The following is a 15415-nucleotide window of genomic DNA, read 5'->3' on the forward strand; positions in this document are numbered from 1 at the left end:
CTGGCATTTTTCCCGTTCACTACTGGATGATGGTCTGCCCACGCCTTCACCACCGGTTCCCCACGATACCTCGCCTCACTACCCTCGTCTTGAACCCTACGTAGCGACACTCAAAATCTACTTCGTACACCAAGGTCTTGAACTGTTACAGCCCCACGTCGGTTCTCTGCTGTCGCCCCCTCGCTGTGGAACTCCCTTTGCACATCCGCAACATCAAATACTTTCTGACTTTTAAGAAACATCGATAAAGGCCTCTATCTATTTGGTCAGGGTTTTCGAGCAGCCCTGAGCTTGGCTCCACGCCTCTGAGTTGTTGACTTGTCTGTAAAATCTGGCGCATTTTAAACGTCATTATTATTTGACCGCACTTTACCGTACCGGACAGTGTGGGTTGGTGAATGCGGGGAGCAATGACGCAGGAGCATAGACATTCAGCGCTGCACAGATATTGCCGGGCTGGCCCTCTGCTGACCACCGCATAGCCCCGCAAGGCCCGCGGCAACCAGTTGGTGCACGGTGCTCACCTACCCATCCTGACACTGGCCAGTGTGCTCAACTCTGCTTAGCTTCTGAGATCTGACTAGATCGGGCGCATTCCCAAATTATTTTGTAATCGGCACTAGGGGACATCCGCAACATCAAATGTTAATCAGACGCCCTGTGTGAAATTTAATGGAGCTAAATAAATAAATGTAATTGAAAATTGTGTACGGCACAGTTATAGTAGATCATGGGACCTCCTTTGCCAGTACCAAAATATGAGAATAGGTTTTCCGCTTTTTTCTGGCAACAAAACAGGTGTTAAGATGTTAAAACACCAAACTGAAACCTTGTTCAAGGAATCATGTCTGCATTAACCACAATACTTGTGGTCAGATTGCAAACAAAAAACATACTCTGACAGCTTTCTTTCAATGGTGTTAGACCAGAGGACGCCTGTTTTGTAGCCAGAAAAAAGGGGAAAACCTGTTCTCAAGATGGATTGCGTGGACACTTGTTACTGCCAGTCCGAAGGCAAGCTGTGCCGTGCTGACATATCACTAAGGACTCGGAAGGACACAGAAATATATCTTGTGCGGCACAGGAGAGTGAATGGTCCAAAACGTTTTCAACATTACCAACATCACTTTTTTCAAATTTTCTTGCTGTGGTTTTCACACCTGATGATGATTGCTTGTGTTGCAATCGAAACGTCGTGAGAATTTTATTGTTTTATTTTTATTACTTTATTATTTCCCTTCTACGCAACCTTATCGAAAGAACCAAGAATATAAACCAACATCACGTTAAGTAACGAGACGCTTCCGTTATGATGCGTTGTCAAATTGTCAAACAGCATTTGTCACCGTAACACTTTATTACGAATGTTGAGAGAAGATCATTAAATAATGTTCCCAGTCGAGATTGGAACTGTGGCGATCGATGTTAATGTGACTTTTGTGGATAAAAAGTGAAGTTATCCCGAAGACAATCTCTGAGGCTATTGCGCTGATGGCGTTGGTGATAATAATGCGAAGCCATGAGGGAATCAATAGGCCATCAACAAAATATCTATGACGACAGACGATTTGTGCCGTTGGTGTGTGGCCGTGAATGCGCGATGAACTTGTGACCGCTTAGTATGTAGATCAAGAAGTACGGTTTTGTCTGATGTATGTGTTTCGTAAAAAATAGCGTGGAAATTGTTCTGCAACATTCCTGATAAGTCTGGCTCAACATATTGTGCATTCTTCATATGCATTGTGCATTCTTCAAATGCACAATATGTTGCGTTATCGATACATTCAAGTCAGGTCAAGTGTGCTCCTGCTTGAACGTGGGGCAGTGCTCATTTACGTTTATGTCCCTGACAATCGGTTTACATTCCACATTTTTATTCAGATCAGTCTCAGGATAATCACAGGATCATCATTGTTGAATCTCCCAAAAATGGTGGCGTCAGTTTTACTGAACCTGGAGAGTTGATCCATCCCCTGACCAGAACTCGTAACCCGAGTTGAACGCTCTGCCAACAGACCACAGCCCAAGTAGTTTCACTGCACAAAGGAACAGATCCTGCGCAGGTCATTTGACGCCCGCTTTAAGGTGGCGGTGGCGAGCGACGTCAATTCTTGAATGCGCCCTCGTGTCTCCGTAGCTCATCCTCACCGGCAAGGGTGAGGCAATCCGCATCCGCTCCATCCTGCGCTCGCTCGTCCCTGTCGGGGACCTGGAAGGGGTCATCAGCATCCCCTTCAAGATGCCAACCATTGACAAAGGTGCGGTGGGCGTTGCATCCGTCTCCTCTTGACCGACTGTGTTCATGTGGAACGTCTGAAATTCCATCTCCAGTGTTGCGCTGTATCTGTCTCTGGTACAAACACTCGTGTAGGGAGAAACATGGGCTATTTATTTATTTAAGCCCACCGCAACGGCGGCAGTCCTTCGCCGCTCAGTGCTAGTGGCGTGGCCACGGCGCTTGGGACACTTTTTACGTACGTACACTGTATTTGAACAATTCCGTGCATGGGTGTTCGGCCAGCGTGAGAAACCTGGAGTCTTCGAAGGAAAGCCATGTGCATGAGAGAGGATAGAGCAATGAAATATTCGCAAAGTCAGAATAACTCTACTGCTCTGGCCACCTCGCACTTATTACCAGTGACAGCTCCCTGCGTAGCGCTTCTAATCTGCACAAATGATCAATCTTCACAGGTGAGGGGGGTCGGCGATGGTCGTGGTGGGGAGCGGTTGGTAAAACGGACGAGAGGGAGGGTGATTGGTTTGCATGTTGAACTTCTTTCGCACCGTACGTAGCCAACCGCGCTAATCGGAGGCGCTTACCGTGCGTGTTCCGCTGGCGCCTGTTTGCTTGCTCGGCAGATGGAATGGTGATGGAGCCGGACATGTCGGCGGGATTCTGCCCAGACCACAAGGCGGCCATGGTGCTCTTCCTGGAGCGCGTGTACGGCATCGAGACGCAGGACTTCCTGCTGCACATGCTGGAGGTCGGCTTCCTGCCCGACCTGCGCGCGGCTGCCGCTCTCGACACCGTGAGTTCCTTCTCCTCGCCTGCCTGATGGCCAGGGCCGTTGCGCTAACTCCGGTTCAGCCAGGCAGCGGGCTCCAATCTCGGCTTTTGCAATTACGGGTGACAAGTGAAAGCCTAAAGGTAAAAGTGCAGGCTGAAATTGCTTGCTCATGCCACTGGTCTCTACTAGAGATCTAGAGAGCCCCTCTAATGGTTATTTTGGCCTACTATTCCAAGCTGGCTGAGTGCACTTGTGTGAACATCAGCACCTAGTTTGGCAATGCGGCTGGGGGAGGTGGTGGCGACACCCCACCCCTCGTGCGTATTGTGCAGCCCTTAAGAGGTGCTCACTAAGAGCACTTGTCTCAACAGACCACACGGGCTCTGTTACGGGACGCTCTTTGTCTTGTGCGTGCACGTGTTTCCTCTACGTGTGCTCGCTCAACGGCACCTGCGTCCACAGGTTCACAAGGCGCTAAGCGGGGACCCGTGTGTTTGTCATTTGTCTTTGGTCGGGGGGGGGCGTGGTGGTGCAGCTGGCTCTCTCCGCCACCGACATGGCCCTGGCGCTCAACCGGTACCTGTGCTCCGCCGTGCTGCCCGTGCTGACGCGATGCGCGTCGCTGTTTGCCGGCACGGAGCACCACTCCTCGCTCATCGACTCCATGCTGCACACCATCTACCGCATCTCCAAGGGCCGCTCGCTCACCAAGGCGCAGCGCGACGCCATCGAGGAGTGCCTCATCGCCGTTTGCGGGTGCGGGAGGGGGCGGTCGGGGACGGGTGGTGGTGGTGGGGGGGGGTGATCGCATTGGGGTCGCTGCACCCAGCATTCACTCGGTCGGCACTCTATATTTCAGGCCCAGTCTTGGTCCAGTCAGCAACAACCCTGTTGAATTTTTGTCGAGCTGTAAGTCTGGATTTTTCCAGTCAACTCAAGCCGTCAAATTTAGTACACTCGTAGTTATAAAGCGTTTGTGTGAGGACCGTGCAATTTTTCCTCCTCCTTGCCTAATAATGGCAGGTCAACCAATCTGTGAACTCGGAAATATTTATTTATATACATATATGGGCAGTTATCGTGTTGGCCTTCCTCATTGCACTGCTGTCGCAAATAAATGTACTTCATTGTCTTAGTCTGAATCTTCGTTCAGATTCGTTTAATTTAATCACAGTCACACTTTGATTTGTTGGTGGATAGCCATAGACATTATCACCCTTGATAACTCTCATCCACTCATCGATTGGCACCAATGTTACTAACCCCAGATGGATGAGATGCTGAGCTTGACCCGTGACCAGGATTAGAACTCACAACTATTCTCGTTTGTGAGGCAAGCACTTTCCCGACAGCGCCAGTCAAACGGCGGTTATTCCAGTGGAGAGAAATGGCCGTCTCTAGGAATTTGAAATGTCAACTACTGGCTCATGGCTACCAATCGAGATGGGCGCCTACGGATTGCTCTCTTGAGCAAGGGGAATTCCGCTACCTTTTCCTGCTCACGAGACAACATATAAATCTCTTGTTTGGATAAAAACGAGTCCAAAAACCACCGTGAACAGCAAGTTTGGGAATTTTTCCAGACGGCACGAATGGCAGAGTTAAAGGTGAGAGACCTCCCCTCTGTGTGGGCAAATTTTGCCAGCATAACGGTGCCCTCTATGTGTGTGCGCGCGTGCCACGGTGCTGCAGGCAACTACGCCCATCCATGATGCAGCACCTGCTGCGCCGCTTTGTGTTCGACGTGCCGCTGCTCAACCAAAACTCCAAGATGCCACTGAAGGTGACGAGGCGTGCTGCTGTGTGTCCTCGTGCCTCGCTCCGTGCAGAAGAAATCGCATTATGGCCAAGTGGTGTTCACCACCGTCCGTGACCGAACTGGCCAACAAACGATGCCATTGAAATAATAATAATAAGGAAGCATAGGTTATGCTGTTTGCCTTTTAGCATTCTCTGGCCTAACACTGATGAGACAAGGCCATAAAGCCTCCTTTATTAACAACACATGCTTGTTTTACCACCAGCATGTTGGGTTAATTCAGACGTTATGCCTTGCGGTAGGTGTGTCTATTTGGTGTTTGCCGGAAACGGTAAAGCCTATTCTTTTTTGCATTATTTCGATACCGATAACAAGGGTCTCGTACATATAGGCGCGAGTTAACGTGGTTCAGCCATGTGCAGTGTTTGAATTGTGACCGGCTGCCTGGTCCATACGTGGAGTGGGTGCCATCTGCAAAGGGAAGGCATGGAATAGAGCACGTGAACTGCCAGCAATCAATAACAGCCCTTTGAAAGCAGATTCGTTGCATTTAACGTTGTTGTTTTAACTCCGTGGAAGTGTTAAATACAGCATCAAGCTATTGGCTAAAACTTTTCAGGGAAAATAACTTGGTCTGAGATTAAATATTTCTGAACGCACAATATGTTTGTACATTTACTCGGTTGCCAAATGCATTGGGAAAACCTTATAAACAATGCATCTGAACCTCAAAACTAATATCCTATGCAATATCCCTTTATAAATGTTATAATTTAAGTAAACGCTTCCAAATAAATCTACATGGGCCCTCACAACACTGATTGGCCATTGTTCAGCCCAACTCTGATTTTACCGTCCAATGATAACTTCCATTGCTGAACATGGTCGCGCCGTCCGCTGTCTGCAGGTGCTGACCAATCACTTCGAGCGTTGCTGGAAGTACTATTGCCTGGCGAGTGGCTGGGGCAGCTACGGGGCAGCGTCGGAGGAGGAGCTGCATCTCACACGCAAGCTCTTCTGGGGCGTGTTCAACGCGCTGTCCAAGAAGGTGACCACGGCCACCCTCCGCTGCTAACCCAGTAGTCATCACCATCACCAAAATCATCGGAGCCTAATTGTGCTTCGACACGAGCCGAGTGAAGAGACAAAGCTGTGTCCGTGTGGACTTGTCACATCCAGAACGGAATTACGGCATGTTGGAGAAGCAGCCTCTTCAATGCGAGTCAATTGAGTGGGCCGGTTTTACCCAACACTGCTTGAGAACTGTCGCTGATGTTCCACGTTCTGTTCAGCAGGGTGACGGCTTAAAACGTTTAGATCCAACACTGGACAGGTCAAGTCAAAGTATCTACTTGGTCTTAGCGTGGGGCAGTGCTCATCTCCATTAGCAGGCCTGAACCAGTGCTAGACAATCCCCATAGAATATACATCAAACAGTATTCTTAACCGTTTTATTTAGAGGTTCTCGATTTCAAATCCAATAGGTCGCCTTGCTTAATACTCCAGATGTATGCAGTACGCTGTATCTGCTTCACAGTGGAAGTTAAAGATCCCATGACATTGAATAGGCCATTGCTTGCCAGAGTCCTAGTCCAATTTTTGGATTACACTGAGCAATCATCGTCACTTGCTGGCAGACATGCCTGATTGCAGGCCTTAACTGAGTCCCCTTGTGCTGCACAAAGAGAGCTGCCACTGTGGGGGGGGGGGGTACCCTTTGAATGTTGTTTGAGATGAGATGTGACGTGATATGAGGTGCTTTGAGTCGCTGAGACATACAAGCATCGCCGCCTTATAAATTATTATTATTACTATGATTACAGCCTTACGAGCAGGAGCTGTTCAAGCTGGCGCTGCCAGTGCCTGGGCGCCATCTCCGGCGCCTTGCCCCCCGACTACATGGAGTCGAGCCGCATGGTCGCGATGGACAGCCAGTCCTCGCTGGACGCCGAGGGCAACTTCAAGCCGCAGCCCATCGACACGTCTAGGTGCGGGAGCGCTGAGCCATTGAGCCAGCGGCAGGACGACACCCCCATGCCTTCAGTTCTAACTGCCTGTTTCTTCTTTCCCGTGACGGGGCACTGTTGACGATCTACAATGTGGTACTCGTTTTAGTTTGTGAAATCGTGGATAGATGATCGGCTAAATGGATGGGGTAAATTGGACTACCATTGGAATTTAAAATCACGTCTGCTCATGTTTACTGTTAAAATGATAAATAAAGGTTTATAGTGTCATATCAATCGAGTTTGCAGGTAATGGCTTTTACGTCACAGTACAGGACTTTCTTCTAAAAGCTTTGGAACTCGCTGGAAATATTCTGGATATTTTGCTTATTGAAGACCTATATTCTTGTTTTTTTCGGTAAAGTCGACTGCAACACAAGCAATCATCATCAGGTGTGAAATCACACCTGATGATGATTGCTTGTGAAATCACACCTGATGATTGCTTGTGTCGCAGTCGAAACGTCGTGAGAATTTTTATTGTTTTAGATTTTTATTATGTTATTATTTCCCTTCTACATGACTTTACCGAAAGAACCAAGAATATGAATCCCTGCAATCATGAAAGCTTTAAATAAAAATTGAAGACCTGTTTGATAATTTTGGCATTGTTTTGAAACTACTACATTAATAGCTCACAGGCTAAAGAGCCTGACTAAAAACCTCCAAAACATCGTTGTGATAAAAGAAATAACATGACATTTCTTAAAATTCATATTTGTGAGAAAAAAATCACTTCTGTTGCACCACTCATGCTTGTTTTGTCTGCATGCATCTTTGCAGCATCACCATCCCGGAGAAATTGGATTTTTTCATCAACAAGTATGCAGAGCACGTCCATGACCGCTGGTCGATGGAAAAGGTGGGGTTCACACAGCAGCCAGGCCTGGCACACACAAATACCTCGCGGCTAATCTTGATTCCTCCCCCTCGGTGGGCTTGCGGTACGGCTCGGCTTTGGAACGTCCGTCCTCATTGTGTGTGTACAGCAGAAGCGATGGAAGAAGGGCACCAACTCCTGTATGTATCCTTACACCAGCTCCTTCTTTCTGTTGGATGGCCAATTCGTGTTGGAGATCCCATGGTATCTGCTTTGCAAACGTAATTGTACATTTCAAAAAAAAAAACTGTATACAGAATCTAAACGAGGCAAAGTGTGTGTTTGCCGACAAGTCACAGAGCTGGAATATTCAGAGGTAGTCCTTCTAGCTAATAGAGGCACGCACTAGCACACACGAGAAGCGGTACAATCATTTTCATGATAAGACAATATTAAATGTGCAGACTCAGTCTGCGGTTGTCACAAATACGAGACTCATCAATAGGCCGAACAGTAGCATCAATAGCGAATGGTACACACAGCCCTGGATAGAAGGCAGACCTAACAGAGAGCTAACGAAAGCGCCAGTCAGGATTAGACCCCAGATTGGCACGAGTGTGCGCCTGGCCAGCGAGAGGCCATTGATCACCAGGCTGAGACCATCATCTCACCACGCTTGGTAATGTGGTTTGAGCGCGGGCGGCCGCGTGGAGCGTCATCCAGAGTCTCCGCAGTGCTGGCGTGGCACTCTCACTCCTCAGCCACCTGGCCCAACTCCGCTGGATGCTTTCTTAACCCTTTCCCGTTCCGAGACGCCTCTACAAGTCGCGAGGGTGGGTGTCCCGTTCGTACGCTGAATCTAGGAACGCGCAAGCAGTGAGCATCAATTTTATTTAGAGAGGCGAAGTAGCGCCGTTGTTTTTCAAAAGATTGCACTGACCACAGGGAACTGCAGCGATACGACCACACTCTATGATAGCTGACGCCAAACTGCGCCATGTGCACTTCCGCGTGGCCTTGTGGGAGCCTCCGTACGTCTTTCTGACCCGAAGATGTACCGGTAAAGTTATTTTTGTTTTTATTCCGATTCCGATCCGATGATGTACGCGTGCATCATAGGAACGGAATTGCAACATATTGTGTGACCATTGAGATTAATTATTGGGTTTCTGGCATGTCGAATGCCAATTGAAAAGTCCTCTCTCCATACCGTGTCAACCCATACGGTTTACCCGTATGCTTGTACAGGGAAATTGAGTTGTCAGGTCCATACGGCGTACATCCGTTTCAATACGGGAAAAAAAAAATCGTCTATTTGTGTTTCTCTCTTGTGATGATGGGACTTTGTAGGATGAACGTTGAGATGTATAAGAGCACGGGGTGACCAATAAGGTCTGAATTGTTTTGCAATAAGGTAGGCACTGATAAGGGGTTGACAGGTATGTCTCTCTCTCTCTGTTTGACAGTATGCAGAAGGGTGGTCATATGGCGAGGTCCTCAATGGAGAAAGCAAAAGTCACCCCCTCCTCAAGCCATTCAAACTCTTTTCTGACAAGGTAATCAAGTCGGGTTGGCGTTGTAGTCGTTGTATTCACCTGCGACGTTCATTTTATTGCGAGGCTTCGAGAATAGCTTACGTAATCATAATAAGCTAGAGATAATGCTGAGCAAAGTCCTACATTAGAATGTTTGCCCAATACCATGAATGCATATTTGGGATGTAGAATGGAATTGGAAAACCCGTAGAAAATCCATGAACATGAGGGGTTCACACTTAGCACTGCCACCTTCTAGCCACCTAGTAGCCCCTAATGCCATTTGGAATGCCTTTCGGAAAGCCAGGATAGTAGTGCCTTTTGCGAGAGTGAACCGGGATAGGATGGTGCAGGGTGTGATGCAGGGTGGCGTAGGGCATGTCTGTAAACCGAGCTGAGTGTGAGACGCCGTGCGTTGTGGCCGCAGGAGAAGGAGGTCTACCAGCTGCCGGTGAAGGAGTCCCTGAAGACCATGCTGATGCTGGGCTGGGCGATCGAGAGGACACGAGACGGAGGGGCGGCCGCCATGCATGCAAAGCCGCAGCGCCTCCCGCACTCCAGCAGCGTGAGCAACGCGCAGGGGGACACCTACGTTTAGCAGGGCAGGGCAGGGGGGGGGGGGCATTGCAGTTGCATATGTCCACGTGTGCTTTTTGTACCAGTGTATCTAATCGGAGATGCGGAGGAAGCACAACGAACTAAACACGAAAAGCATTTCTAAAGAAATGAGTTGCCAATTTGAATGAATGCGTGAGTGTGTGTCTCTCACAGAATGTACTACGTGTGTGCTTGTGTGCTTGGGTGTTTGTGGGGAGCAATGTCTAAGTGGTTCGGAGCACTGCGCCATGATCACAACGCGAGTTTGATTCCTGGCCAAACACAACATCAAAGGCGCTGGTGGTGGACGAACCTGGCCTGGATCTCTCCTCAGACTATAATTAATCCTAAAGCGAGGAGAACCTTGTGTAGTATGTGAACTTAGGCCATGGAGAAGTAAAGGCAGGGCGGGCAAGCATGGTGCTTGTTATGACATCCTACTGTGTGCCCTGCCGTATATAAACTCTGGTGTAGTTTCAAAGTTAATTTCGTTAACCAGGTGAGAACTCAAGAGACCGGAATATTTTAATTTTCAAAATTTCCTTGGGCCACCAAAATGACAAATGCAAAAAAGTAAAGCAATGAAGCGAAAGAGAAACCGGCACAAGAACAAGTGCCAGGAACAAGTGTGGTGACCAGTGCGCTATGAATCCTATTCACCTGCGATAAATTCCTGGCCACGCACACTTGTGCCACTTGGTGTCTAATCCTGACTGGCGTTTTCCCTTACATCTGTTAGGTCTACGTTCTACCCAGGGCTGTGTGTACCATACAATATTGATACACCGTTAGGCTTATTGTTGAGTCGCGTTTTTGTGATAATCACAGGTTGAGTCTGCACATTAAATTTGTTTTATTCTTAAAATGTTTTTACTGCTTCTCGCGTGCGCTAGTGCGTGCTTGTGTTAGTAGGAAAGACTGCACGTGCTTTTTACATTTAAGCGCACGAGTGCTGAGCTGGACGTGCCCTTACATCGGTGTTTCCCTATGACACCATTGAAACCCCATGGTGTGTGGAAAACCTGAGGACACACCCTGCGACATGCCATTCAGCAAACAGATGAGCGAATGGCTATGACAACCCTGTACATGCTTTGCGTTTAAGTTGCACTCGTGAATTGGTTGGCAGTCGTTTGAACATAGTGTACTAACTCGGGCTCAAGCACTTTGTTTAACAGTTGTCTTAATTGTTTGCTTTCACTGCTTGGGCTAGTTGAGACCTCTAAGGGAGGTGAGTAACTTGTAATAACCAAGCATTCAAATTTTTTCGTCTTGTGTATAGTTTAAGCCCTTGGGGGGGAAACTACCCACACGTCATCCGCCGTAATGTGAAAGCGAAGCTGTTGGCAGGCGCATGCGTTCCGACGAGCCGTAGTGCACAGTCGCGTGCCATCGAGCGCCATCTAACTCCACTTTCTTTTGCAGCGACGCGTGCGCATCTGTATTCTCATTCGCTTGCGTCTATTGTACAACCACATCGCGCAAGAGCGGCGGCGCCCGATATAAATTCGCCGACATCACCCGGCACGTGAACGTAATGCATGCTGAATTCTACACGCGGGTCGCCGAGCGTGAACGTGTTTGTTGTGACGGGTGCTTTGTGGTGGTGGGATTGTAACAGTGGGCGGGATTGTGGCCTCGCCTTTCGTCGCACTGCGTTGTGACCCGATGCCGGGCATCTTCTCACCTCAACATCGTCGAGTGCCATTTCCTGTCAAATTAGTCCCTTTTCAATCGAAGCACTAAATCGAAGTTTAATCCCAACTTCATAACGACCAGGAACAATGTAGACCCCAGGGTATTTTTTTCCCCAAGGGGTTGAAACGGCATGTACGGGTAATTCCTGGGTTATTTGATCGTGTCGTGTTGATGAAGGTTAATCTGAAAATTGTGCTCAAGCGTATTATTATGTTTTTTTTCCGGGGAACTCTTGGTGCATAGTTGTTAGAAGAATGGAAATTGTCGGAGGTTGAGCCACAGATGGTTTCTTAGGATTGCAAGATGAATGTGCTTTAATTTCTTGCAGTCGAATATTTATAATGGAGATTTAAAGCTTTTTTGCGTCAAATGAATTCTGGCTAAAAGTATTCAACACACTGAGTTTCAATTTTATTTTCGGCAGGAGGCTCGATCGGTATTTCACAATGTCTCTTTTAGAATTTGCTGAAGCCCACGTAATCATTTTTACAGTCTGGATGCGGCGATCACTTATGCTTCACAATGAAATCCTGCCACTGACAAAAAAAAGATTCGCTTTTTATTCCATGGTCTTGTCCTCCTGAGTAGAATTCAATTGTGTTATTTTCTTTTGCGCTTCTTCTCAGATTTAATCCAGATGCAAATTACAATTGTTTGTTCAGCCATACAAGATTTGTTTTGTAGTCCAACATTTAAACTCCTCACAATCTGGAATGGAAAGTCTGTATTGCAACTTAAATTCTGAAGTATGTTAGCATAGTTTTTAAGGCATCACCTCTGTGTTTTTGTATCAATATCCTATGCATATCCTATCTAGCATCGTAAATAAGCCCAGCTATGATGGTAAGCCATTAAATCAAATGCAGAACTTAATATTCCAGCCAACACCCTGTCCTTTCACATGTGGAGCTTTTGTGAGCTAACCTCTCAAGAGATTTTGCCGCATGCTCGTTAAAATTCCTCACCCTGTTCCTCTCTGCAGCAAAGCTCATTTGAATCTCCCCACGGCTTCACGCCACGACCCCTGGACATGACCAACGTAACACTCCCTCGGGATCTGCAGGTCAGTCTTTGCTTTCAGCCGATGATTCTTCTTGGATGTTGTTGCAATCTGAGGTTTGTTTTCAAAACGTGGAGATGACCAGGTGGCTGAGATGTCAAACACTTTGTGAGAACACTGAGAAGCTACCACGAATGAGTTCCTGGGTTCGAATCCGGACAATATCCACCGATGATTACGTCGATTTCTCAAGTGTGGTGAGTCTGTTGGTCTCAGCCTAGTCACAAAAAGACTCAACACACATTGATAGAGCCTAGAAAAGGTAGGCCCCTTGTATGGACAAAGAGGCCTAGGGAATGGAGTTAATAAGTACGTGTGATATTGAATTCCAGGGCTATGGTTTGACACAAAGTGATAAAAAAAATCTTAATGCATGACTACGATCACACATTTGAGGTATAACTGTAAAAAAAAAAAATGATGTGCGATTTGATTAAATATCATTTTTTACAAGTGAGGTTTTTTTACATTCTTACTTCTGTCACCAGAACATGTCAGAGACTCTGGCTGAAAATTACCACAACACTTGGGCAAGTAAGAAGAAGATAGAAATTGAAGCCAAAGGTGAGGCCCTGACCCTGGTTCAAATAAATTACAACAATAACATCTCACTTATTCAGCAATGGTCATTCGTTTAGTTTCGTTAAGTTTGTTACATTTTTGAGCCAGCTGGGCCAGGATTGGGGGAAAAACTTAGCCCACTTTTCTCCCAGGCAACTGGCGAGCACAGGCAAGGTGTTACTAACCTAACATTAAAACTAGCAATTACATACTCTACACTCTTTGGTTCTTTCGGTAAAGTCACGTAGGTAGAAATAAAATAAAATAAAACGTTTCGATCGCAACACAAGCGATCTTCATCAGGTGGGACAACCACAGCAAAAAAAATGCTGAAGGTGGCGGGAGAGCTGCCGTGGCAAGAGGTTATATAGGTAAGAGAGGGGGGAGGAGGCAAGGGGGGAGAGAGGGGGGGTAGGGGGAGGGGCCGCGTGAGCGCTAGGGGAAGAGGGCGTGAGGCTGGGGGGGGGGGCGTGGGCAGGGCTAGCAGTAAACCGGCAGGTAACGATAGAAACAACAACAACCAGTTAAGGCATTACCTGGTTGATAACATCCTTTCAATTATTGTTAAATTTGTATCCATCTTCTCGGTTGAAGTTTTGTCTATGTTTAAATATCTGGACGGCTTCATGAACAAACCTTTGATAGTAGCCCGAAGGTTTGCAGAGTACCTTGGTCTCAGAAAAAACTATCATGTGAGCCCACAGCATTATAACAATGGTCAGCTACGGCAGAGGTATTGGTTCTGCCGTGTTTTAGATCTGCCTTGTGTTCGCGGAAAAGGTCCGAGACATGTCGTTTCGTTTCCCCAATGTAACTGCTGCCACAGGTACAACTCAGTTTGTAGACTCCAGGGTATTGCATGTCAGGAATGACCTCCTTCACAGATGGGATTAGATCACGGATTTTGTGTAATGTATTGAATCCGACCTGAATCTTGTGTTTGTTTCCTATCAATTACATATTTAAAAATCACAGTTAAGAGACAAATTACATAAATTTTATTAAAAATAAGATTTTTTTTTTTATATAATCTCATCAACAGGTCCACATGTTTTGTTCACGTGACAAATTTATTAATTGGCTGTGTCGGGTGGATGGGGGGGGGGGGTATGACACACATTGTACTTACGCGATCTGACCTAAAGATCAGTTTATGAATCATAACTTTGGTCACGACAGCCAACGCATTAAAGCGAGAGAAGCGCTCATCAGTGTCTGTGTCTTCAAGTCGGAAATCAGATCTCCACCTCCGAGACTGTGGTGCAGCCAGAATATGGCAGTACAGTCTTGATAAAAAGTTGTAGGGGTTTCCTATTAAAACCATGGAATAATTAGAAATACTTAAGACGCACGATTGTATACATCGGTGCACATTGCTAAACTTCATAATTGCAAGTAATTAAACTTCTAACTGAACCAAATTAAGCTAAGAAGGTACAAAGAAAAATCGTATAATATTTGTTTAATTTAATGATTCAGATGCTTTTCTGAGAAAACAAGGTATTGGAATACATTTGAACGCAAATAAAATTGCCGCTTAAATCGGGACGGTAATAATCTCACATTCTGAAGAAAAAAACCACAATGGACTCATTGTCATATTATTCTACGTATGTGTGCGTGTGTGCATGCTTGTGTCTGTGTATACGTGCGTGTGGGTGTGTGCGCCAAAGCAGGGGGTGGCACCCATCCCCTGCTGGTTCCCTACGACACACTGACTGCCAAGGAGAAATCCAAGGACCTGGAGAAAGCTGAGGAACTTCTCAAGTTCTTGCAGATCAACGGATACGCTGTCTCCAGGCACGCTACGCCCCACGATCCCATTGTGTTACTAAGCTGAAGTGTCTCTCGACTCAAACTAGCACAGGTAGTTGATTATTTTCATTGGTGGATCTGAATTGTGGTTGGTAAAATCCACATTCCGATGGTAAGGCTAGACTCTCCTCGTCATGGCGACTGTTAACGTCTCACAATGGAGCCGTGCAATGGGATAAGAAATGGCTGATTTAGAAATTTTATGGAAATGCAGCAACAATGGGCTAAAAATAGGGCACCCCTACGTGTGTGCATCCGTGTGTGCACGTCGAGCTTTGAACACGTTCCTGTGTTTGTGTCCTGCACGTGAATCCAAATTTGAATGTGCAGGCACAGAGGCGTGTTACGCATTTGGGTTCACGCATGCGTGCGCGTGCTGTACAAGTTGCCACGAAAATGCAGTCAGTTGGCAAAGTGTTGCCTCTACCAGTCACCACAGTCAATTAACCCATAATAGCTGGATCCATCCCGTGACCTCCTGCCAGCGAGCCTTCCACGCACTGCACGGTGCCTCAAATCGGATCGATTTTGGCTGAACCGTTGCAGTGGCGTCACT

At 47.0% G+C, this 15415-nt stretch overlaps 1 protein-coding gene across 1 annotated transcript in view; it reads left to right on the forward strand.

Moving 5' to 3' along the window:
- Positions 1 to 15415, forward strand: part of LOC133347254 (ryanodine receptor 2-like) — a 323764-nt gene that overhangs the window by 224812 nt on the left and 83537 nt on the right. Inside the window, 13 exon segments of the mRNA XM_061559372.1 lie at positions 2138 to 2258; positions 2860 to 3029; positions 3544 to 3764; positions 4701 to 4791; positions 5675 to 5815; positions 6591 to 6626; positions 6628 to 6755; positions 7557 to 7635; positions 9060 to 9149; positions 9556 to 9693; positions 12406 to 12486; positions 12972 to 13047; positions 14721 to 14844. Coding sequence (XP_061415356.1) covers positions 2138 to 2258; positions 2860 to 3029; positions 3544 to 3764; positions 4701 to 4791; positions 5675 to 5815; positions 6591 to 6626; positions 6628 to 6755; positions 7557 to 7635; positions 9060 to 9149; positions 9556 to 9693; positions 12406 to 12486; positions 12972 to 13047; positions 14721 to 14844 — 1496 coding nt within the window.

This window comes from Lethenteron reissneri, chromosome 25, assembly GCF_015708825.2.
Source record: "Lethenteron reissneri isolate LAM-NWPU_2019-01 chromosome 25, ASM1570882v1, whole genome shotgun sequence".
Taxonomy (NCBI): Eukaryota; Metazoa; Chordata; class Hyperoartia; order Petromyzontiformes; family Petromyzontidae; genus Lethenteron; species Lethenteron reissneri.